Here is a 23758-nt window from a genome sequence, read left to right as displayed (position 1 = left end):
GTGGTTTGATCCTGTGATGCAAGCACCTCAAGCGAGCACTCAACCTACTGAGCTAAATCCCGCCCCTCAAACAAAATGTATTCAAAACAGTTACTGTATTGCAAGGCAATCAATCTGCCACTATCCTAAAACTTTCCAGAGTGGAGGGGAGTGGGAGTGGTTACTCGTCTTTCGTGGCGCGAAGACTGAAGGAGGTAAAACGAACCTAGTCCTACCTGTTTGTCACTGAGCACATTCTTCACTTTCTCAAGTAACTTTATGAAGGTTGGCATCTTCACCTGGTTGTCGACTTCAGGTGGAGTTTCTTTAGTTAATTTTCTGAAAAGAAAGTATGTAACAGTGGTGTGAAAAATACAGCATATATGATAACATAAAGTTTTTAGCGACGTTGTTTAATCAAAAGAGAATAAATTGTATAACAGAAGAAAGTTTGTAACTATCTTTCAATATTTCTGCATGTTTCCGAACCTAACACTAACTATTAAAGCACATTGATTTATTAATCATCGACTATTGGATGTCAAACATTTGGTAATTTTAACATATAATCTCAGATAGGAAATCCGCTAAATTTTTCCATTAGTAGCAAGGGATCTTTTATATGCACCATCACACAGACAGCACAGTACATACCGCAGCCATTAATATACCAGTTGTGAGCACTGGCTGGAATAAAAAATAGCCCAATGGGCCCATCACCGGGGATCGATCCTAGACCGACCGCACATCAAGCTTACACTTTACCACGACACTGCACCCCAACTTTACAAGAATGTTTCAAAATGTTTTTTAAAAAAGAGATGGACAATATAAGTTGTAGAAGCATCACAAGGGGTATATGGCTTTTTATGTACCCTCTGTGTGTTCTTTTACCCCGAGCCGAAGGCGAGGGGGTAAAAGAACACACAGAGGGTACATAAAAAGCCATATACCCCGAGAGATGCTTCTACAACGAATTTATCTTGCCGACATGTTAAACCATATAGCCAAATAATCAAAATAACGCCAGACAATAATTGTTAACAATTTATTAACGGAGCCGTACCACGCGGACGCGAACAAAACCACTTGCCAGTGACGAAAAATAGTTCCATCGATAAACGAGTTTTTAACTTCAAATGTTTTAATATGAAATTGTCTGAAACAGATATTAATAAAAATTAAAAAAAAAAAACACTTTTTTATATATCAGAAATGTATGTAGTAAAAAAATATATATATTAAAAATAAAAAACAAAAAAACAACTGTTGCTAATCGCGCATTAATACAATAACACCACGACCATAATTAGGTGGCCGAGTTCAACATTGCAGCTTTTAAAAGTATTGAAATAGTGTATTTTATAGTAAAAATAAAATTAATTATGTATACTTGATTGATTATCAATGTTATTTATAATCTAATTATTGCTTTAGCATTAACTAGGGTGGCTGGAAACTGTTGGAAATTACAGACGGGGTATAAGAGAATTTGGCTCCGCCCACAGGGGGATAAGGGATTTGTCCAACGGCAAACAACCAATGAGATTAAAGAATTTTACATGAAGGCGAGATAAAGCAGATTTCACACCTTTTTCTCTTTGCCTGTGACAACAACGTCATCTTGTTTTGACTACTGCCATCCTTGTTATCAGCACCACTGGCTGCCACGTCAACTGCTCCGGCCTTCCCTACAGAAACGGACTCCTGTATCTCCCTTATTATCAGATCACACAACGGTGCCACTATGAACTGAAATGTTGGAACAAAGAAATGTTTTATTAAACAACATACTTAACACATTTTTACTTAACATTATATGGTGTCGAAAAATATGGTTAAGGACCACACTATGGGCTGCTCTTTCCAATTAGCAGCAAGGGATCTTTTACATGCAGTATCCCAGACAGGATAGTACATACCACAGCTTTTGCTACACACGTTGGGAGCACTGACTGGAATGATAAATCTGAAATATCTGATGTATTTTAGTAGCAATCAAAAACAATATTGTAAACCATAAAAACAACAATATTTATTTATGCTTTCTTACATTACCGACTGATTAACAGGTCAAGACCATACAAGTTTGTTTTATTGAACAACACCAATGATGTATTGATCATCGGCTACTGGATATCAAACATTTGTTAGTTCTGAAACGGTCTTTAGAGGAAACATGCAAACATTTGTTAGTTCTGAAACGGTCTTTAGAGGAAACATGCAAACATTTGTTAGTTCTGAAACGGTCTTTAGAGGAAACATGCAAACATTTGTTAGTTCTGAAACGGTCTTTAGAGGAAACATGCAAACATTTGTTAGTTCTGAAACGGTCTTTAGAGGAAACATGCAAAACATTTGTTAGTTCTGAAACGGTCTTTAGAGGAAACATGCAAACATTTGTTAGTTCTGAAACGGTCTTTAGAGGAAATATGCAAACATTTGTTAGTTCTGAAACGGTCTTTAGAGGAAACATGCAAACATTTGTTAGTTCTGAAACGGTCTTTAGAGGAAACATGCAAACATTTGTTAGTTCTGAAACGGTCTTTAGAGGAAACATGCAAACATTTGTTAGTTCTGAAACGGTCTTTAGAGGAAACATGCAAACATTTGTTAGTTCTGAAACGGTCTTTAGAGGAAACATGCAAACATTTGTTAGTTCTGAAACGGTCTTTAGAGGAAACATGCAAACATTTGTTAGTTCTGAAACGGTCTTTAGAGGAAACATGCAAAAAAAATTTAGTTCTGAAACGGTCTTTAGAGGAAACATGCAAAAATTTGTTAGTTCTGAAACGGTCTTTAGAGGAAACATGCAAAAATTTGTTAGTTCTGAAACGGTCTTTAGAGGAAACATGCAAACATTTGTTAGTTCTGAAACGGTCTTTAGAGGAAACATGCAAACATTTGTTAGTTCTGAAACGGTCTTTAGAGGAAACATGCAAACATTTGTTAGTTCTGAAACGGTCTTTAGAGGAAACATGCAAAACATTTGTTAGTTCTGAAACAGTCTTTAGAGGAAACATGCAAACATTTGTTAGTTCTGAAACGGTCTTTAGAGGAAACATGCAAACATTTGTTAGTTCTGAAACGGTCTTTAGAGGAAACATGCAAAAAAAATTTAGTTCTGAAACGGTCTTTAGAGGAAACATGCAAAAATTTGTTAGTTCTGAAACGGTCTTTAGAGGAAACATGCAAACATTTGTTAGTTCTGAAACGGTCTTTAGAGGAAACATGCAAACATTTGTTAGTTCTGAAACGGTCTTTAGAGGAAACATGCAAACATTTGTTAGTTCTGAAACGGTCTTTAGAGGAAACATGCCAAACATTTGTTAGTTCTGAAACGGTCTTTAGAGGAAACATGCCAAACATTTGTTAGTTCTGAAACGGTCTTTAGAGGAAACATGCAAACATTTGTTAGTTCTGAAACGGTCTTTAGAGGAAACATGCAAACATTTGTTAGTTCTGAAACGGTCTTTAGAGGAAACATGCAAACATTTGTTAGTTCTGAAACGGTCTTTAGAGGAAACATGCAAAAAATTTCTATTAGCAGCAATGAATATTTTATATGCACTTCCCCACATTTTGATTGGGACTTTTTTACTCCAAAATTGGGAATAAAAAACAAGTTAGCCTTGGTAGGGAATGGTGCCGATTATTGGGGCCTAGGAACATAGCTGATAAAACCTGCATACCTCAGCTGATGTTGTCGACCCAACGGCCTCGAGGAAAGACGATACAAGCTGGTTTCTCAGCGGCTTGTAGACTTTGAGCAAACTGTCAGGCATCTTCCGCATCAAATGACACACAAAAACGGAAAGACTTCTTCCAAGCTTTGCTTCAAAACAGAAATAAATTGTTTAAAAAAAAGAAAAAAAGAAGATGGTTTGGATAAAAACTCTGTCATTTAGGGGATATTCTAATTTCAAGTGGTTCTGGTTGAATTTTAATAACAAGTTGTTTGCTTCTCAGTAAGAATAACCATTACAAATGTCACCAGCTGATAACATTAGGTGACCCAGTATCAGGTGCTGGGTGGCCGAACCATTAGTAGAATCTATATATTTTTAAAACAATGATACAACGTGAAATATGACGTCAATCATCGTAAAACATGAGTTATGATGTCACGTGTATGTAGAAATCGTCTAGCCCTCGGGTCAGACAGATTTATCTAGCCCTAGGGTCAGACAGATTTATCTAGCCCTCGGGTCAGACAGATTTATCTAGCCCTCGGGTCAGACAGATTTATCTAGCCCTCGGGTCAGACAGATTTATCTAGCCCTCGGGTCAGACAGATTTATCTAGCCCTAGGGTCAGACAGATTTTTCTATAACTGTGCAAAAGCTGGATAAGCCTGTCCAGTGGGCAAGAATAGTAGTTCTAAAACAGAAGCATAATATCAATTCTCAAGTACAAATAAAGCTTATGTAAGGAATTTGTTGAGTTCTGACTTTACAATGATACAATATTTATCTAATTCCGTATGTAATATGTACCCTAGTGAAATTGTCTTTATTATGTCATTATAAAACACCTGTAATTCGACTATAAAAAAATAATAATAATAATAAAACCTCTGGCTGATAAGAGGCAGGTTTTATTACTTCACATGTCAACAGAGATCCAATCAGATTCATTTTTACAAATGTGTTGATGTAGAATAAATATCCTGAGGAAAAAACATAAGAGAGCACTTAGCACTGTAAACCAAATTTCATTTGCTATTAGCATCTGTAGACCATACAAAGATGTAATGTGAGACTGAATGTCAGTAACACGTTCAACTTCCTGAGACCACTGATGAGGGTTTTGGCTGCAGTCACTCTTTTCTGATAGTATTGGTTTGATACCACATTTCTTTCCATCAGTAGAGTTATGCCATACCTGTCTGCAGTTTAGAGTGAAGTCGGGGAACTGTACACTGTGGTCAGACAGATAGCATTGGTTTTATACTGAATCTCTTTCCATCAGTATAGTTATGCCATACCTGTCTGTAGTTTTGAGTGAAGTCAAACTGTACACTGTGGTCAGAGAGATAGCATTGGTTTTATAATGAATTTATTTCCATCAGTATAGTTATGCCATACCTGTCTGAAGTTTAGTAGTTTAGTGAAGTCGGACTGTACACTGTGGTCGGATAGCATTGGTTTTATACTGAATCTCTTTCCATCAGTATAGTTATGCCATACCTGTCTGTAGTTTAGAGTGAAGCCGGGCTGTACACTGTGGTCAGAGAGATAGCATTGGTTTTATACCAAATTTCTTTCCATCAGTAGTTATGCGATACCTGTCTGAAGTTTAGTGAAGCCAAACTGTACACTGTGGTCAGAGAATTTCTTTCCATCAGTATAGTTATGCCATACCCAGTAGGGTGGGTTGCCAGCACCTGGGACAAGGTAAGTATTGTGCCCCTAACCAGTGGATCTTTAGCACTCCCCGAGTCCCTTCCACCAGTCCAGAATTTTGCGCCTAGGGCAACCGCCCCAGTGGCCCCACCCATGCTATGCCACTGGCCATACCTGTCTGTAGTTTAGTGAAGCCAAACTGTACGCTGTGGTCTGACAGATACTGCAGCATGTTCTCAGCCTGGGCGACCGACAGGTGGTAGAGTTCGTGAGATTTCTCATCACACGACACAAGCTCACCAAGCAGGTCTGCACACTTCTCCTCCAAAAGTATCACGTTCCTTTAAAAAACACAAAAAAAGAAGGAGAAAATTAAAAAATTTAAAGTATTTCACTACCGTAGTTAATTTTCTAGTCTTGAAGAAGCAGACACTCACTGTTAACTGTGAATTAAAGGTGAACTTCATCATATTATAAAGTTAAAAGTATAAGAAAAAGAAATGTTTTGCCAAGTTGTAATCAAATATTAGGAGATGACATTACATATGTTTTCATTTCCAGTAAACAACATTTAACTTAGAAAGAAAGTATTGAAAATCCTGCATTAAAATTGCTTTTTGGCAAGAATGGTGATAAGGATTTTTTTGCGACTGCAGCTGTGTAATAACAAATTGCGTTACAGACGATAAAAACATATTTTTATCAACTTTATAATCCAAACTATAGGAACAATTACAGTTAAAATTTTCCATGACAATTTAAATTAGATTTTTATGTTCGATAATCATATCGGTAGAGCCAAAACAAACTGATCACTGATAGACATAAAATATACTCGGACAAAAAGGTTTAGCAATTTGGTGTTTACTGCATTGTTCTTATGTAAGATACATTCAATGATGTGATTATTATGCATTTAATTTTGCATTGAAAATCTCCTGTTACTTATATCGTAGTGTAATCAATAGTTGCGCACGTCACATTTTTAAATGTGTAAACCAATTACGTCACATTTATTAACTGTATGATAAAACATTTCCTGGTCCATTAACAGAATATGTCTATTAACATCATTTGTTTTTTCATCAGTGAAAAGTCAGTTTTCTCTAATAATAAATATAAGGGTCCAGAGACAGAAATTGCCGAACATGTAACAAGACTGGAGTGCGCGACTATTCATTACATTTTACAGAGTACGCCAAAAGTGGGTTCTATTTAAAAACTGGTTTTGGCAAATGAACTAGGCAGCAGATATTAATAACAAATATTGTGTTATATACGGCAAAGAACCAACTATTTAAGTAAATAATATTCGATTACATGTGTTTACTGTTTGTTCTTAGGTGCGTGACTGATTACTCCAGGATACTGACGCTTATTACTAAACTTTTTTTGTCTTAGCTAATATAAAACAAAATACTTGCTTTGTGTCTAACCCTCGACATCCAGAGAGCAGTAACTTTATCAGTGCTTCCACACAGGACAGAAAATACTCCATGATATCCAACAATGGGAAACCACTGTCGTGAATGATGGTCGCCAAAACCGAAAGTGAAGTCTAAAAAATAACAATAATCAATTGCTTGTACATCATAGGTAGAAGCACACCATAATACTAAACAAGCATTCTGAAACTACTGCTAAAGTAAGACATGTTGCCTACATGGCCCAACAAATTTGTGTATCTCCTAAGTTCAAGGGCCATAACTCTGTAAACAATGGTCAAACTATCTTGAGAATGTACTTGGACCATTTAGAGTCCCTTTTGTTTAAATTGCTTCCTTCAGGCCTCTAAAAATTATGCAAATGATCATTTTGTTCACACAAGTCTAGTTTTGCATTTATAATCTATTTTTCAATCATGCATTAAATTTAGGATATCATTTACATGGTCATGATGGGTTACGCAAAAAGGAAATTGGTTTCCTAATATTTTCAATTCTGAGAGGCGTTCTCCTCATTATGCAGTGTTAAATATTTATGGCTATTATTATACAGGTCTTCTAGATTATGGTAGCCCCACTCCCATTTGGGGGGGGGGGGGTCAAATGTTGCAGTTAAGTATTTTGTAAACATGAATATCCTGCCCCCCACCCCAACCCCCCAATGTTAGTGTTTTTAAGCTCTATCTCCCTCTTTAGGTGACATATCTGATTATTATTATTATTTAGTAAATTTGCATTAACTTAAAGTAAAGTAGGGCTAGTGAATTTTTAATTGTGGCTAGTAAATGTTTTAAATCACAGATCCAATGGCTAGTAGATTTTATAAAAATTCTAGCTCTGTTATAAAAATTTCAAGTTTAACAAATCTAACTTGAATGCCTTTATGGTCATTACCTGAATGTTTTTGTACAACCTAGGCCAGTTTTAAAACATTCTGTTGCCTGACCTTTACAGAGTTTTGTGGGGGTTTTCTAACCTAAACTTTCAGATAAATGTGGTGTTTTGACATATTTCAGTGATATATATATACATGTGTACTCATTGTCTGTTAGTTATTACTCACAACTTTGAGATCGCATTCACCAAACTCTAGATGGCAGCACAAACATCCCCACACAATGCGAAGCTGATGAACATCCATCATGGAAATATCAGTTATCAGCACTTGAATAACTTTACTGAAATTACACAGAGGAAGAACTACATACAGATTGATAGACATTTCAGACAAGAGCAAGGTGGATACTCTGAAATGGGGTGACTCAATCACATTTATTGTAATCAGCTCCTTTCTGTACTGCAAACAAAATGCTATATTTTATTACCCATATGGGCTCAAATATACGGGATAATATTTTTTTCGATCTCTGCAGTGTGCAGATTGCTTCTACAGCCACTGATTGGCTGGCTTAAAAATCATGACATTTGGTTGCTTGCTTGCCATGGCCAGAATTTCACTTTCATTCATATAATGTTTCCATTCATGAGTCAGATTACACATACGTTATACAATCTACAAAGAGTTACAGAAAAAAATTGACTCATTTGTTTTGTAAACATGAAATATTATATTTTCATAAGCAACGGCTTTAGTAATATATAAAAATAATAATTTTTTAATGCAAATACAGTTGTATTATTTTGTATTGTAAACATTTTCCTGCAAAAAGAACGCTGTTATGCTATGATGTCACTTACATTACGTCATGTAATGCATGTAAGATTATATGACGTAATGGCTGATGGCTCTGATGTAGACTGCAGAGGAAATTTTACATTAAAAATCAGTCAAAATTGACAATGGGTAATAAAGAGAATAATCAACTCGCTACACCTATTATTAATGATTGTTCTGTTAGAATATAACATATTAATAAAACAACAGGTGTTTGTTAAGTACCCTGGTTGTCCCTGACATTTACACCTGTTACTGATGATTGTTCTGTTAAAATATAACATTTTAATAAAAGTACACAAGTTTGTCGAGGTCTCTGGTTGTCCCCGACATCCACACTTACGTGATTCCAAGCTGCAGACGTTCACACTGGTCTGTGTCTTGCACAAAGAGTTTGACTTCAACCACACTGATTTCCTGATCCTGGTCGGATGTCTGAAATAAGACAAGCTCAGTGAAATCAGCGTCTCTCAGTAACTCTGGTTTAACACAAATATTTACTAAAACAAGCGTTCTGAGAGTACTGCTAAAGCAATAAATGTCTTATATCAGGCTCAACAAATATTCCTATCTTCTAAGTTCTCGAGTTATAACTGTCAAAAATATGTAAATCACCATGAAAGTCAAACTTGATCTGTACATGATAAAACTATACACCAAATTTCAACTCAGTGTCTAAAGGCTATCCCAACTATGATTTAGTTGCACTAATTTTCCCAGTCCCATCAGACATGGGGGCCCTGGCAGAACATAGTGGAAAATCTGAAAACACTGAACAACGTAGAGTGATAATTTGTAGAAGGAAGGAAATGTTTTATTAAACGACGCACTCAACACGGTTATATGGCATCGGACATATGGTTACGGACCACACAGATATTGAGAGAGGAAACCTGCTGTCGCCACTCCATGGGCTACTCTTTTCGATTAGCAGCAAGGAATCTTTTAAAAGCACAATCCCACAGAGAGGATAACACATACCACGGCCTTTGATATACCAGTCGTGGTGCACTGGGTGCAGCGAGAAATAGCCCAATGGGCCCACTGAAGGGGATCGATCCCAGACCGACCGCGCATCAAGCGAACATTTTACCACTGAGCTACGTCCCGCCAAACACACATTGAACAGAAGATTACAAATCTGGAATTGTGGATAAATCTGTAAAACCATCATCCCTGATTTACAATATCACGTACCGCATCAATGAGACTCTCGCGCAGGTCATCCACGGACACCAGGAACTTGTCTAGAACCTGAGAACCAGCAGCCGGTGTCTCCCACAGCTTCTCACTGATCTGAACCAGATCTGAAATGAAGAGCAACATTCATAGACATTCACAAAACTCCTGCCTGATAGACAAAACTGTATTAATTGTTGCAATTGGTATCCTTAATTTTAAGCCCTCAAAATTATTTTTTAACTGATCTTTTTTATTGTCCGATCTGTGAAACTACGCACCTCCCAGAGCACCAACAAGCTCAGCCGTCAGTTGTCGGAAGATGTGGAAATCGCGGGACAGAATCATCTGAAGCAGCTGTATGATGATGTTGATGCATTTCGTCTGGTGGCCCTCGACGTCGGGGATGCCCAACAAACGCACAAGTCTGCCGATGAACCACGAACAAAATACTAAGAAAAAGAAAAAGTGAAATTGAAGTACAACTCAATTTCCTTAAAAAGGGATATGTATTCTGCGAGAGAAGGTGAAAACAATATAATGCTGATGAAAAAAAAAGGAGAAAAACATTGCAGTGTAATCAACCCTTCTGGGTTCAACCCAACAAGATTCTACTGCATATGGAAATGAAGATTCTAAACACAGATTCATAAAAATTAAAATAAATCTTATAAAGAATTACAATATAACGAGCATGATAGTAAACAACTTTTAGGTTAGGAGCGTCAACACTACAACATTTCTGCATTTAAAGCAAAACTACTAAAATTCCTCTCTCATCCCTCTTAAACATTCTTCTAGTTATCAATTTTATTTTACCATTAGAGAGCTTGGCCTCTAGAGTTGGTTCCCTTGATCGAAGCTGCGACAGGGCTGGTGTAGTGTCTGTGGGTGTTGGCGTGCACAGGAACAGGTCAGGTTTTGTCTTGATGCAGTGCTGACACCACTGTAGAGACATGTACGCCTCGCTCTGTTGACCCAGCTTGTTCAGAGATTCCGACACTACAAAAATAAAATAATCAGCATCAAAAACAGATGGAGATAATTCAATTGCATACATCTTGTCAAGTCTCTAAATGTGCTATTTTGCCTTCCACACTCCTCAGTGGTGCAGTGTTAAGCCATCGGACTACAGGCTGGTAGGTACAGGGTTCGCAGCCCGGTACTGGCTCCAACACAGAGCAAGTTCTTAAGGGCTCAATGGGTAGGTGTAAGGCCACTACACCCTCTTCTCTCTCACTAACCACTAAACGACTAACAACTAACCCACTGTCCTGGACAAACAGCCCAGATAGCCGAGGTGTGTGCAAGGACAGTATGCTTGAACCTTAATTGGATATAAGCATGAAAATAAGTTGAAATCAATCCCCCAATATCATCATTTATCAACACCTAAGATGACTGAGCCCTAGGGCTGAATCTACGTATTCCATTCAGTGTCTCATGGCAGACTGATTTTTACATTCAAAGTACACACTCACAGGGCTGCTAGATATTATTTTAATGTGTAGGCCTACTTTTAGCCACAAAAAAACCTTTACTAGTCGGAAACATTGTAAGCATCTTACAATAACCCCAAACTCAGGACAGTCCCTATGAAACAAGGTCCTACCTATCCTAAAAATCCACTAGTCATGGGATCAGTGATTTTAAAATTTAACTAGCCATGATTAACAATTCACTAGCCCTACTTTAAGTAAATACAATTTTACTAATGGTTGCACTATACCAATTAATTTCCGGCTGGGTCGAAGTTCGAGGTGTACCGAACTTTTGATAGAGAAGTTAACACCACAAGTCCTGTGATTGGTTATAAATGTGAGTGTGTTGGTTGTAAAAAAAATTAGTTTCATCTGGGCTAAAAATGTATGCAATTTTATTTGATGTAGTACCACCGTGTCAAGTAGCCTTGTGCTTGGAACATGTATGGGGTACCTGTAAAAAAAAAGTACTAAAATTTTGTGCGAAACTAGGGGTGTTGCAGAAACATCTGGTTATACCGAAAATGAGCCATGAAAGGTACCATTTTCTGCAGTTAATACTTTGAGGTAGGGGTTGTAGTACTGATATTTATGGGTCACAGTTTGGTTGATATATTGCATATAGTGTTTTTAAACACAAACGTTAACATGGTCGCCTATGGGATTTGACTTGGTATAGTCCAACCTATAGCACATATTCAGTGCATAATAAAAAAGATTATGATTTTTGTGATTTAATTAAATTAAACTACACTATTTGATTAATTAGCCGTCACTCGGCCATGCAAGTTCACAATGACCTTGACCGTGACAATAATTACTGTACATAGCTCTGAATGGAGTTTGAACAAAAATTAGCACTGAGGAAAAGTTGGTTTTGGCCTATAATTCATACTATACAGATTTGAATGTTCTTATTTACATGGTGTTTGACTTGCCATATACAACTGCTCTTAAATATGTTAATATATCTAGGCAGTCTGAACTTAGATTTTAATAGCAATTTATTTTTATATTAAAAATAACATGTGCCAATATTGGGATAATGTCTTTAACTTCTATAAACATAGTTAATGTTTCATGTGTGTACTTCTGATAGCTTAACTTTTTAAAGACCTTGATTTTTATTGTCCTTTTGGCATATTTATAGGGTGCTAAGTCATATTTTAGACAAATTTGTAGTTTTAGGGGAAACATTTTTTTACTTTGAAGAATTTTTTTACCAAAGCCATAATTAAAATTTTGGTCACTATTGTGCCTTCTGTTCTCATTTATACATAACAATAAGCTTGTTAAACATATCTTTAGGTCTCCAGATCAAATCTTTTTTTTAAATAATCACTTAGTTTGCTCCCATGAAGTGTATTTTAAGTGTATACTAGATTTGGAACCAATTTTTCCAGATTTGATTATCTACCTTGGTGTAATTTGATGATTTATTTTATTGTTAATGCTGTATTATCCAATGTTAATAGCTAAATGATATGCTGGATTACAGATTGTAGGAATACATCCAATATACATATTGTATTGATCTGGATTAGAAAATAATGCAATAAAATAGATGTTCGGGTAATTATGTCAATTAAAAACAGGTTTTTTTAGTAATGAATCAAAAATAAATATGCGAAAGCTGCATGATAAATCCAAATATCACAAATTTTTAAAACCCCCAACTACAGTAGGGTATACATAAAATATAGTCAGGAATATTGGTGGCTGCCAATGGTTTTGATGGTCCAATTTGAAAATCTGCATAGCTGATGGATTTGAAATTCACGCACATGGTAACTTGAAGATGCCCACACTCAGCATACAGGATTTTCTTCCAACAGTGATGTGCAAGACATTAAGTCATTACTTCATACAGATGCAGTCATGTTGGTTTTTCCTTCCTCAGACATTGTATTTTTTTAATACTGATATTTCTTTGATGTGCCTATTGAGGTCTTCATAATCTAGGGGTCAGTCAAGTACATGTGTTTCAATGGAATAAGTTTAAGGAGTTGAGGTACTCTGAATAGCCATGCTGTCTCTACATATATAGCTGAGCACACACACACATCTGACAATAAATATCTTCAGGAGTATTTTTTTTTTTTTAATTATTTTTTCAAATATGACATATTGCATTTGTACAAAACTGTACAAAATACATGTGTTTTGTGAGGTGTACATTAAATTAGGTTGCACTGTAGAAACAACAGTTTCAGTGAGGTTGTCAGTTTATGTCAGAAGACACCAGATCCTGGTTGTCATAAAAACACATGATTCACCACCTTTTGAAACATGTATGTTATCAGTATAGGTTGCACTATACCAATTAATTTCCGGCTGGGTCGAAGTTCGAGGTGTACTGAACTTTTGATAGAGAAGTTAACACCACAAGTCCTGTGATTGGTTATAAATGTGAGTGTGTTGGTTGTAAAAAAAATTAGTTTCATCTGGGCTAAAAATGTATGCAATTTTATTTGATGTAGTACCACCGTGTCAAGTAGCCTTGTGCTTGGAACATGTATGGGGTACCTGTAAAAAAAAGTACTAAAATTTTGTGCGAAACTAGGGGTGTTGCAGAAACATCTGGTTATACCGAAAATGAGCCATGAAAGGTACCATTTTCTGCAGTTAATACTTTGAGGTAGGGGTTGTAGTACTGATATTTATGGGTCACAGTTTGGTTGATATATTGCATATAGTGTTTTTAAACACAAACGTTAACATGGTCGCCTATGGGATTTGAATTGGTATAGTCCAACCTAATAGGAACCATTGGACATGTCACCTAATGGAGATAGAGCTTAAATAGAGGATAATAAACGAGTTACCAGTTATTATCACATTTATGTCACAAGTGAAATAATTTTCAGTTGTCACAAGTTTTGGAGAAAATTATTTCAAGTTTGTTATTCTATTTATTACCTCAGCTATTGTTTTCTCTAAAAGCCTTTATTGCACGCAGTTATAGAAACAATGTAAAACACTTTACGCACTGTTCTGAGTATTGCTATAACTTTGTCATTTAATCACGTTCATAGTTAATTTTCAAAAACAAAAAGTACTCTTTATTCTGGTACAAAATCTATAATGAACTGCATTAAAATGACATTTTGTTGTACATTTAAAAAATAAAAGAGAGAGAGTCGTAAATGCAAACTCTTTAAACTACATGACGTCATTTTGAGTTTGCCAAATTGCGATGACGTCATATTTAATACCAACAAGGTCATTGGTTTGTAAGCGTCAAATCGTCCAATAGTATTGTTCGTTAAACCAATGCAGAATATTTCCCACTGAGAAAATATGGAAAATATTTTCCCTGTTATGAGTGACCACTGGGGAAGGGGTGGGAGGGAGTGATAGACTTAAATACAATACAAAATAGACTTAAATACAGCATTTGACAACTTTTTTTTTACTAGTAGTTATTTACTAGCCCAACATTGAATATCACTAGCCATGGGAGTGGGGCTACCATAATCTAGAAGCCCTGCACTAGCTGTCTGGCATGGTAATAGTAGTTATTTACTAGCCCAACATTGAATATCACTAGCCATGGGAGTCGGGCTACCTTAATCTAGAAGCTTTGGATTCATGAACTCTACAAATGTATATTAAATCTGCTACTGCCTTTAAAGTGAACATAATCAAGTGTGTTTACTCGATGTTTCTAACCACAAATAGACATTTGTGGGTACTGAACTGCACATTTTACTGCTCTGTAACCCAACTAAGTGATATAGATATAAAATAGGTTCACACACTGTTAGCAACTAAAATCCATGAAATTCAATGAATTTTAAAGGACCTCTTTTAGGATTTTTACACATTTTTCTGCTACCAACATACTATTACAATATTTTGATGTGAATTGCCTCTTTTCTTGTTTCATTTTAAATGGTGAAAAACTACTTTTAATTTTACATGACCCAACTCAAAATTTCATGACTTTCCAGGCCTGAAAAATTACATTAGCATATCCCATGGGTTGCCAGGATTTCTGTGATCAGTACAAACCATGTAAAAACTCACCCATGTGTACATCCGTGAGGAAGCTGTTAACAAGATAACTAATGGCAATTCGACCTCGGGACAAGTTCTTGTCATCAGCATCCCCACTGTACCTGAAAAAACAACAACCCTATAGTATGTTTGTTAGTCAAAAGGATAGCAGGAAGGATTAATAGATGGTGTCAGTGGTGTCGAGGTTAAGCCATCAGACATAAGGCTGGTACGTACAGGGTTCGCAGCCTGGTATCGGCTTCTACCCATAGCGAGTTTTAACGACTCAATGGGTAGGCGTAAGACCACTACACCCTCTTCTCTCTCACTAACCACTAACAACTAATCCACTGTCCTGGGCAGACAGCCCAGATAGCTGAGGTGTGTGCCCAGGGCAGCGTGTTTGAAGCTTAATTGGATATAAGTACGAACATATGTCAAAATGAATGAATGAATGAATGAATGAATTGACTGAAGGACAAGTTCTCTGAAACAACAACCCAATAGTATTTTGTTAGTCAAAAGGATAAAAGGAAGAAAGGATTAATAAATAGATGGATGCTTGGATTGAAGGATGGTTTAAGGTTTTAGGGCTGGATAAATAGATGGATGCTTGGATGGATGGATGGATGGATGCATGTATACATGGATGGACGGATGGATGGATTGAAAGATGGTTTTAGGTTTGGAAGAATGGAGTGGATAAATGGATGGATGAATGGATGGATGGATGGATGGATAGATGAAATTAGTGGGTAGACAGGTATATCACCAATGGCATGGTAATGGGAATGATGAAGGTAGTACTAAACCAAATAACTTCCGGCTGGGTCAAAGTGAGAGGTGCACCGAACTTTTGATAGAGAAGTGAACACCACAAGTCCTGTGATTGGTTATATATAGTGTGTTGGTTGTAAAAAAATAATAGTTTCATCTGGGTAAAAAAAAATTGCAATTTTATTTCATCTAGTACCAATGTGTCAAGTAGCCTTGTGCTTGAAACATGTATGGGGTACCTGTAAAAAAAAGTACTCGAATTTTGTGCGAAACTAGGGTAGTCATAGACGCTACCCGTTATCTCAGAAACGAGCAGCTTGACCCCCATTTTTTTCTGATTCACTTTAAGTGTAAGGGGTGGTAGTATTTATATACGTGGTGTTTATGTCGGTTGATACATTGCAGGTAGGAGTTTTAGCCACATATGTTACTATTGTCGTCTATGGGATTTGATTTGGTAGTATACACCCTATAGCACATATTCAGTGCATAATAAAAAATATTATGATTTTGTCATTTTATTTAATTAAACTATACTGGTTGATAAATTAGCCATCACTCGATCATGCAAGTTCACAATGACCTTGACCTTGACAATAATCTCTGTACATGGCTCTGAATGGAGTTTGAATCAAAGTTAGCACTGAAGAAAAGTTGGTTTTGGCCTATAATTTATACTGTACAGATTTCAATAATTTCTTTTTACATGGTATTTGACTTGCCATATACAACTGCTCTTAAATATGGTATTATATATAAGCAACCTGAACTAAGATTTTAATAGCAATTTATTTTTATATTAAAAATAGCATGTGCCAATAGTGGGTTAATGTCTTTAGTTTCCATTAACATTGTTAATTTTTTATGTATGAAATTCTGAAAACTCAAATTTGTAAAGAAGTTGATTTTTATTGTCATTTTGACATATTTATAGGGTGCTAAGTTATATTTTAGACAAATTTGTAGTTTTATGCAAAATTTAAAGTAAATTTTAAGAAAAACTTTACCAAAAACATAATTAAATTTTTTGTCACTATTGTGCCTTCTGTTCTTATTTGTACATAACAATAAGGTTGTTAAACATATACTTAGATCTCCAGATAATTTTTTTTTTTTAATAATCACTTAGTTAGCTCTCATGAAAAGCATTTTGAGTTTATACTAGATTCAGAACCAATTTTTTCAGATCTGATTATCTGCCTTGGATTAAGTTGATAATTTATTTTATTGTTAAAGCTGTATTACCTAATGTTACTAGCTAAATAAAATGCTGGATTACAGATTGTAGGAATACATCTAATGTACATATTGTATTCATCCGGATTAGAAAATAATGCAAGAAAATAGATGTTCGGGTAATTTTGTCATTTAAAAATAGTTTTTTTCAGTAATTAATCAAAAATAAATGTGTTAAAGCTGCATGATTATTCCAGATATCACAACTATTAAAACCTCCAACTACAGTAGGCTATAAATAAAATATAGTCAGGAATACTGGTGGCTGCCAATAGTTTTGATGGTTCATTATGAAAATCAGCATGGCCGATGGATTTGAAATTCACACACCTGGTAACTTGAAGACATCCACACCCAGCATACAGGATTTCCTCCCAACACTAATGTTCAGGACATTAAGTCATTACTTCATACAGGTACAGTCATGTTTGTGTTTCCTTCCTCAGACAGTGTATTTTTTTAATACTGATATTTCTTTGATGTGCCCGTTAAGGTCTTCATAATCTAGGGGTCAATCAAGTGCATGTGTTTTAATGGAATTCTTTAAAGGGGTAGAGGTACTCTGACTATCTTTGTTGTCTCTACATATATACCTGAGTACACACACCCAACTGAAAGTAAATATCTTCAGTTTTATTTTAAAACATTTTGTTGTTTAATATGACATATTGCATTTGTACAAAACTATATGCAATATATATGCTTTTTGAGGTGTACATTATATTAGGTTGCACTGTAGAAACAACAGTTTCAGTGAGGTTGTCAGTTTATGTCAGAATACACCAGATCCTGGTTGTCATAAAGACACATAGCTGGACACTTTTTGAAAAATGTATGTTATCAGTATAGGTAGTACTAAACCAAATAACTTCCGGCTGGGTCAAAGTGCGAGGTGCACCGAACTTTTGATAGAGAAGTGAACACCACAAGTCCTGTGATTGGTTATAAATGTGAGTGTGTTGGTTGTAAAAAATAATAGTTTCATCTGGGTAAAAAAAAATTGCAATTTTATTTCATCTAGTACCAATGTGTCAAGTAGCCTTGTGCTTGAAACATGTATGGTGTACCTGTAAAAAAAAGTACTCGAATTTTGTGCAAAACTAGGGTAGTCATAGACGCTACCCGTTATCTCAGAAACGAGCAGCTTGACCCCCATTTTTTTCTGATTCACTTTAAGTGTAAGGGGTGGTAGTATTTATATCCGTGGTGTTTATGTCGGTTGATACGTTGCAGGTAGGAGTTTTAGCCACATATGTTACTATTGTCATCTATGGGATTTGATTTGGTAGTATACACCCTGAATGGATGGATGGAACATTTTTGTTATCACTATTGCCACTTTACAGGAGTAATGCATGGATGGATGGATGGATGGATGGAAAAGTGGATGGACAGACAACTGGATAGACAAACAATTTTATTATCACTATCTCCAATTTACAGGAGTAATGATGGATGGATGAACGGATGGTAGCACAGATGGTAGGACAGATGGATGGATGGATGGTTTGACTGAAAGATGGTTAGGTTTGAGGGAGTCTGGGACAGATATAAGGAACAGAATGGACAAATGGATAGATGGATGGATAGATGGATGGATGGATGGATGGATGGATGGATGGATGGGAGGGTTGGTGGATGGATTGATGGATGGATGGGTGCATGGATGGATGGATGGGATGGATGGATGGATGGGAGGGTTGGTGGATGGATTGGTGCATGGATGGATGGATGGATGGATGGATGGATGGATGGATGGATGGGAGGGTTGGTGGATGGATTGATGGATGGATGGATGTATGGATGGGAGGGTTGGTGGATGGATTGATGGATGGATTGATGGATGGATGGGAGGGTTGGTGAATGGATTGATGGATGGATGGATGGATGGGAGGGTTGGTGGATGGATTGAAGGATTGATGGATTGATGGATGGATGGGAGGGTTGGTGGATGGATTGAAGGATTGGTGAATGGATTGATGGATGAATGGATGGATGGGAGGATTGGTGGATGGATGGATGTATGGAAGGATGGATGGATGGATGGATGGTTTGATTGAAAGATGGCTAGGTTTGAGGGAGTCCGGGACAGATATAAGGAATAATAGAATGGACAAATGGATAGATGGATGGATAGATGGATGGATGGATGGATGGATGGATGGATGGATGGATGGGAGGGTTGGTGGATGGATTGGTGCATGGATGGATGGATGGATGGATGGATGGATGGATGGATGGGAGGGTTGGTGGATGGATTGATGGATGGATGAATGGATGGGAGGGTTGGTGGATGGATTGATGGATGGATGGGAGGGTTGGTGAATGGATTGATGGATGGATGGATGGATGGGAGGGTTGGTGGATGGATTGAAGGATGGATGGATGGATGGATGGATGGGAGGGTTGGTGGATGGATTGAAGGATTGGTGAATGGATTGATGGATGAATGGATGGATGGGAGGATTGGTGGATGGATGGATGTATGGAAGGATGGATGGATGGATGGATGGTTTGATTGAAAGATGGCTAGGTTTGAGGGAGTCCGGGACAGATATAAGGAATAATAGAATGGACAAATGGATAGATGGATGGATAGATGGATGGATGGATGGGTGCATGGATGCATGGATGGAAGGATGGAAGGATGGATGGATGGATGGATGGATGGATGGATGGATGGATGGATTGATGGATGGATGGGTGGATGGTTGGTGAATGGATTGATGGATGGATGGTTGGTGAATGGATGGATGGATGGATGGATGGATTGAAAGGTGGTTTTAGGTTTGAGACAGATGTATGGAAGAATGGAATGGATAAATGGATGGATGGGTGAATGAATGGATGGATAGATGGAAAGAAAGAAAGAAATGTTTTATTTAACGACGCACCACTCAACACATTTTATTTACGGTTATATGGCATTAGACATATGGTTACGGGCCAGACAGATTTTGAGAGGAAACCCGCTGTCGCCACATAGGCTACTCTTTTACAACAGGCAGCAAGGGATCTTTTATTTGCGCTTCCCACAGGCAGGATAGCACAAACCATGGCCTTTGTTGAACCAGTTATGGATCACTGGTCGGTGCAAGTGGTTTACACCTACCCATTGAGCCTTGCAGGGTTTGGAGTCGGTATCTGGATTAAAAACCCCATGCCTCGACTGGGATCCGAACCCAGTACCAACCAGCCTGTAGACTGATGGCTAACCACGACGCCACCGAGGCCGGTAAGATGGATGAACAGGTTTATCACCCCTGCCATTGTAGAAAGAATGATGAATGGATGGATGGAAATTTTTTATTATGACTATCACCACTTTACAGGAGTAATGAATGAAAGGATGGATGGATAGATAGATGAATTGATAACTGGATAGATGAACATTTTTATGATCACTATCTCCAGTTTGATGAATGGATGGATTGGTGGATGGATGGATGGATTGAGGATGTAATTAGTGGTTTGACAGGTTTATTACCACTGCCACTGTAAAAGGAATGACTGAATGGATGGACAATTGAATAGATGAAATATCCTTTATTTTCACTATCTCCACTTAACAATGGATGTAAAAATGGATGGATAGGCAACTGAATAGATGAAGTTTTTATTATCACTGTCTCCAGTATACAGTGAGGAGTAATGATAGATGTAATAATAGATGGATGGACAAATGGACAGATCAATGGATGGATGAATGGACAGTGATGGAATGGATGGATGGTTAGACAAATGGATGGATGGATGGTTAGACAAATGAATAAATGGATGGATAGATGAGTAGCATTGAACATTTTGTTCAGTATTGTGCAGTGATTCACAATACAACTTCCAGAGGTGGCGAAACAATTTTAAAATGTTGCTGTTAATCAACTTTCAACTTGGTTAGCATTGTCGCCAATTAAAATTTTGAAAACAAAATGTTCCCTGTGAAACATGGGTGGCAAAGTAGACTAATAAACATCAGAATGTAACTATAACAGCCATATATGTTAAACAAACAAAATCAGTCATACTTACTCAGCCAAAACTTTCACTGCTTGAGCGATCTGTGTTTTAGACATGGTTAGTCACTCCAACTATAATTGATGTAGGTTGTCTGAAGTCTACTGTTACTTTACACTCATGAAGCTGTGGTTTGTGAAAAAAAAAATAAAAAAAATCCAACTCAGGCTACAGTAATGTGTTAGTAAACTTACGAACACTTAATTTTTGGATCTGTAAAGAAAAACAAATGAAATAGATTGTCAAATGAAATATATAGCATACATAATGAATCAGAGGAAATATTGTATATCGATACATTATAAATTGTATGTATCAATAGTTATGCATATCAATAGTTGTGCACGTCACATAAAAAAAAAACACTTCCTGGTCCATTAACAGAATTTTAAAAATTATAAACATTTTAATAAGTAATCTAGATAATAATTATTCATTAAGAAAAAGTCAATTTTATCCAATACCCAATACAAGGGTCCAGAGGTGGAAACTGCTAAACATGTAACAAGAATGGAATGTGTGACTGTTCATTACACTTTACGTAACTTACACCAAATGTCGCTTCTACTTAAAAGTGTTTTGGTAAATGAATTCGGCAGTACATATTAATAACAATAGTGTACCATACACAGCACTGGACCAACTAGTTGAGTAAATAATATTTATTTCAATGTTTTTGGTTACACATTTTTAATTTGCTGTTTGTCCTTTGTGTGTGACAATTACTCCAGGATACGTGTACAGTGCTGTCCAGTGTATCGGCACACCTAAGCATTCAAATACCATTTTCTATGTGAACACTGTGAAATACTTAATAAAATGTGTCCCTCACCAATGAAGCAGTGCATAATCTGAAATACATTACAAATTGTTTTATGTCAGCAGTAAATAAACGTTTGAAAATGGTGCATAAATGTTGACACCCCCTTGTATCCAAAATGATTTGCATGTCCGGTGATTCAGTGCAGTAGATGTGGATCGATGACCCCACTATTTATAGACAGCCCATGTCCTCACTTTGTAGCCCATAAACACTACACTGTTGTCCCAGGATTATTTTAGCATTTTTTTTTGTTTTGTCTTGTTAAAAATATTACTATGAAAATGAACGATCACACATGACCCATCTCATGATCAGTTTTGGAATCGTTTTCTTGAGCAGCACAGTACTGCAGATGCATACATGTTCATTGTCATGCATGGCTAAGATGCCTACATGGATTTTTTCTCGGGTAGATTGTGCACACAAGTGGATCTTATTTCACTTTTATTTGTTGTAACAATGTGACAATTGTGAACTGGAATGACTGTCAATTAAGGTGCAAAACTTTCGTTTTGTTTGCATTTGTCTGTGTTTTCCTTTTCAGTTTAAATAAAAATAACCAAGCAAAACAATTATACCATTTACTATAACTTTAAAAATGCAGGAAAGGTGTTATTAGACTGGTTTTTACATTCTTAATATTAATAAGACTGACCTACTTCGCGTTTATATACACGAAAGTAGGTGAATGATTTATTTTTAAATTAATATATAACTATTGATACTGTAATTGTAATATTTTTTAATTGCACCCTTAAAGGGACATTCCTGAGTTAGCTGCATTGTAAGATGTTTCTGACTAATAAAATATTTCTACGATTAAACTTACATATTAAATATATTTTCTTGTTTAGAATATCAGTGTCTGTATTTTCAATGTATTTCTGGTCGCCTTAATATTTGTAAGATGCCCAAACTGGATTTTGTCTTCAAATAATTTCATACATACGAAAAAATCTTTTTTAGGAAATAAAATGAAATTTAACCTAGTACAAATATTAGAACAATCAGAAATATATTTAATATACAGCCACTAATATTTTATGCAGAAAAATATATTTGATATGTAATTACAGTCGTCAAAAAGTCTCAATTAGTCAATAACATCTTAAAAATTGCAGCAAACTCAGAAATGTCCTTTTAACAATAAATATGTTGATACTTGATTAACCATTCAAAAAAGGAATTGAACTTTAATTTGTTAAAAACAATGACAACATGACAACTTCCCAAGCATACTTAAAGGAGAGGACAATTAAGGCATTTGGCCTTGTATGCATATTCAACGATATATAATGCACATTAAGCTTAATATCAACACGTATAATCGTATAGTTAATTAATAAAACGTTAAATGTGACGGCCATTATATGTAACGGGCGCAGCCATTTTGTACCATCTCAGTGAGTACGCCCTCTGGCGAGCTGGTGGTTACGTAATACTTAGTTTTCTTAGTTAATTGGTCTATGCTGTTAGTTGCTTCTACCTGTGATTCCTGATTGGCAGGTGTGTATTTGATTGGTAAACAGACGAGCCAATTAATTGATGCTGCTGTCTAGACACAAAAATACATACCGGTATTGTGGAATATTACCTGTCGCCCCTAAAATTGTAATGGACATGGTTTATTACTGTAAATAGTTCTGTAAAACTATTGATTAAGTAGACTTTTCCATCTAAAACCACAGAACTGACCAATTACGTAGTCCCAAAGAAAAGAAAATTATCACATGGGTATCGTGGGTTGTCGTTTTTGCTCCATCGTAGCATATCAATAGACCTAAGTGTACATTTTTCCTTTGGAT

General features: G+C 36.3%; 2 protein-coding genes across 2 annotated transcripts in view; both read right to left on the bottom strand.

Annotated features, from left to right (window-relative positions):
• Positions 1-5663, bottom strand: part of LOC121386375 (serine/threonine-protein kinase ATR-like) — a 73975-nt gene extending 68312 nt beyond the window's left edge. The window contains exons 1-4 of the mRNA XM_041517260.1: positions 5499-5663; positions 3672-3814; positions 1571-1731; positions 216-318 (exon numbers count right to left, since the gene is read on the bottom strand). Of these exons, the coding sequence (XP_041373194.1) occupies positions 216-318; positions 1571-1731; positions 3672-3814; positions 5499-5556 (465 nt within the window). The 5' untranslated portion in view covers positions 5557-5663. The remainder of the gene's footprint in view (positions 1-215; positions 319-1570; positions 1732-3671; positions 3815-5498) is intronic.
• LOC121388743 overlaps positions 5621-23758 on the bottom strand; it is a 20144-nt gene continuing 2006 nt past the window's right edge. The window contains exons 2-10 of the mRNA XM_041520231.1: positions 21146-21343; positions 15134-15225; positions 10443-10625; positions 9905-10075; positions 9642-9751; positions 8788-8879; positions 7833-7947; positions 6745-6882; positions 5621-5665 (exon numbers count right to left, since the gene is read on the bottom strand). Of these exons, the coding sequence (XP_041376165.1) occupies positions 5621-5665; positions 6745-6882; positions 7833-7947; positions 8788-8879; positions 9642-9751; positions 9905-10075; positions 10443-10625; positions 15134-15225; positions 21146-21189 (990 nt within the window). The 5' untranslated portion in view covers positions 21190-21343. The remainder of the gene's footprint in view (positions 5666-6744; positions 6883-7832; positions 7948-8787; positions 8880-9641; positions 9752-9904; positions 10076-10442; positions 10626-15133; positions 15226-21145; positions 21344-23758) is intronic.

This window comes from Gigantopelta aegis, chromosome 2 (assembly GCF_016097555.1).
Source record: "Gigantopelta aegis isolate Gae_Host chromosome 2, Gae_host_genome, whole genome shotgun sequence".
Lineage (NCBI taxonomy): Eukaryota > Metazoa > Mollusca > Gastropoda > Neomphalida > Peltospiridae > Gigantopelta > Gigantopelta aegis.
The sequence above is the reverse complement of the archived record's forward strand: the minus strand, read 5'-3'. Positions and strand labels throughout refer to the sequence as shown.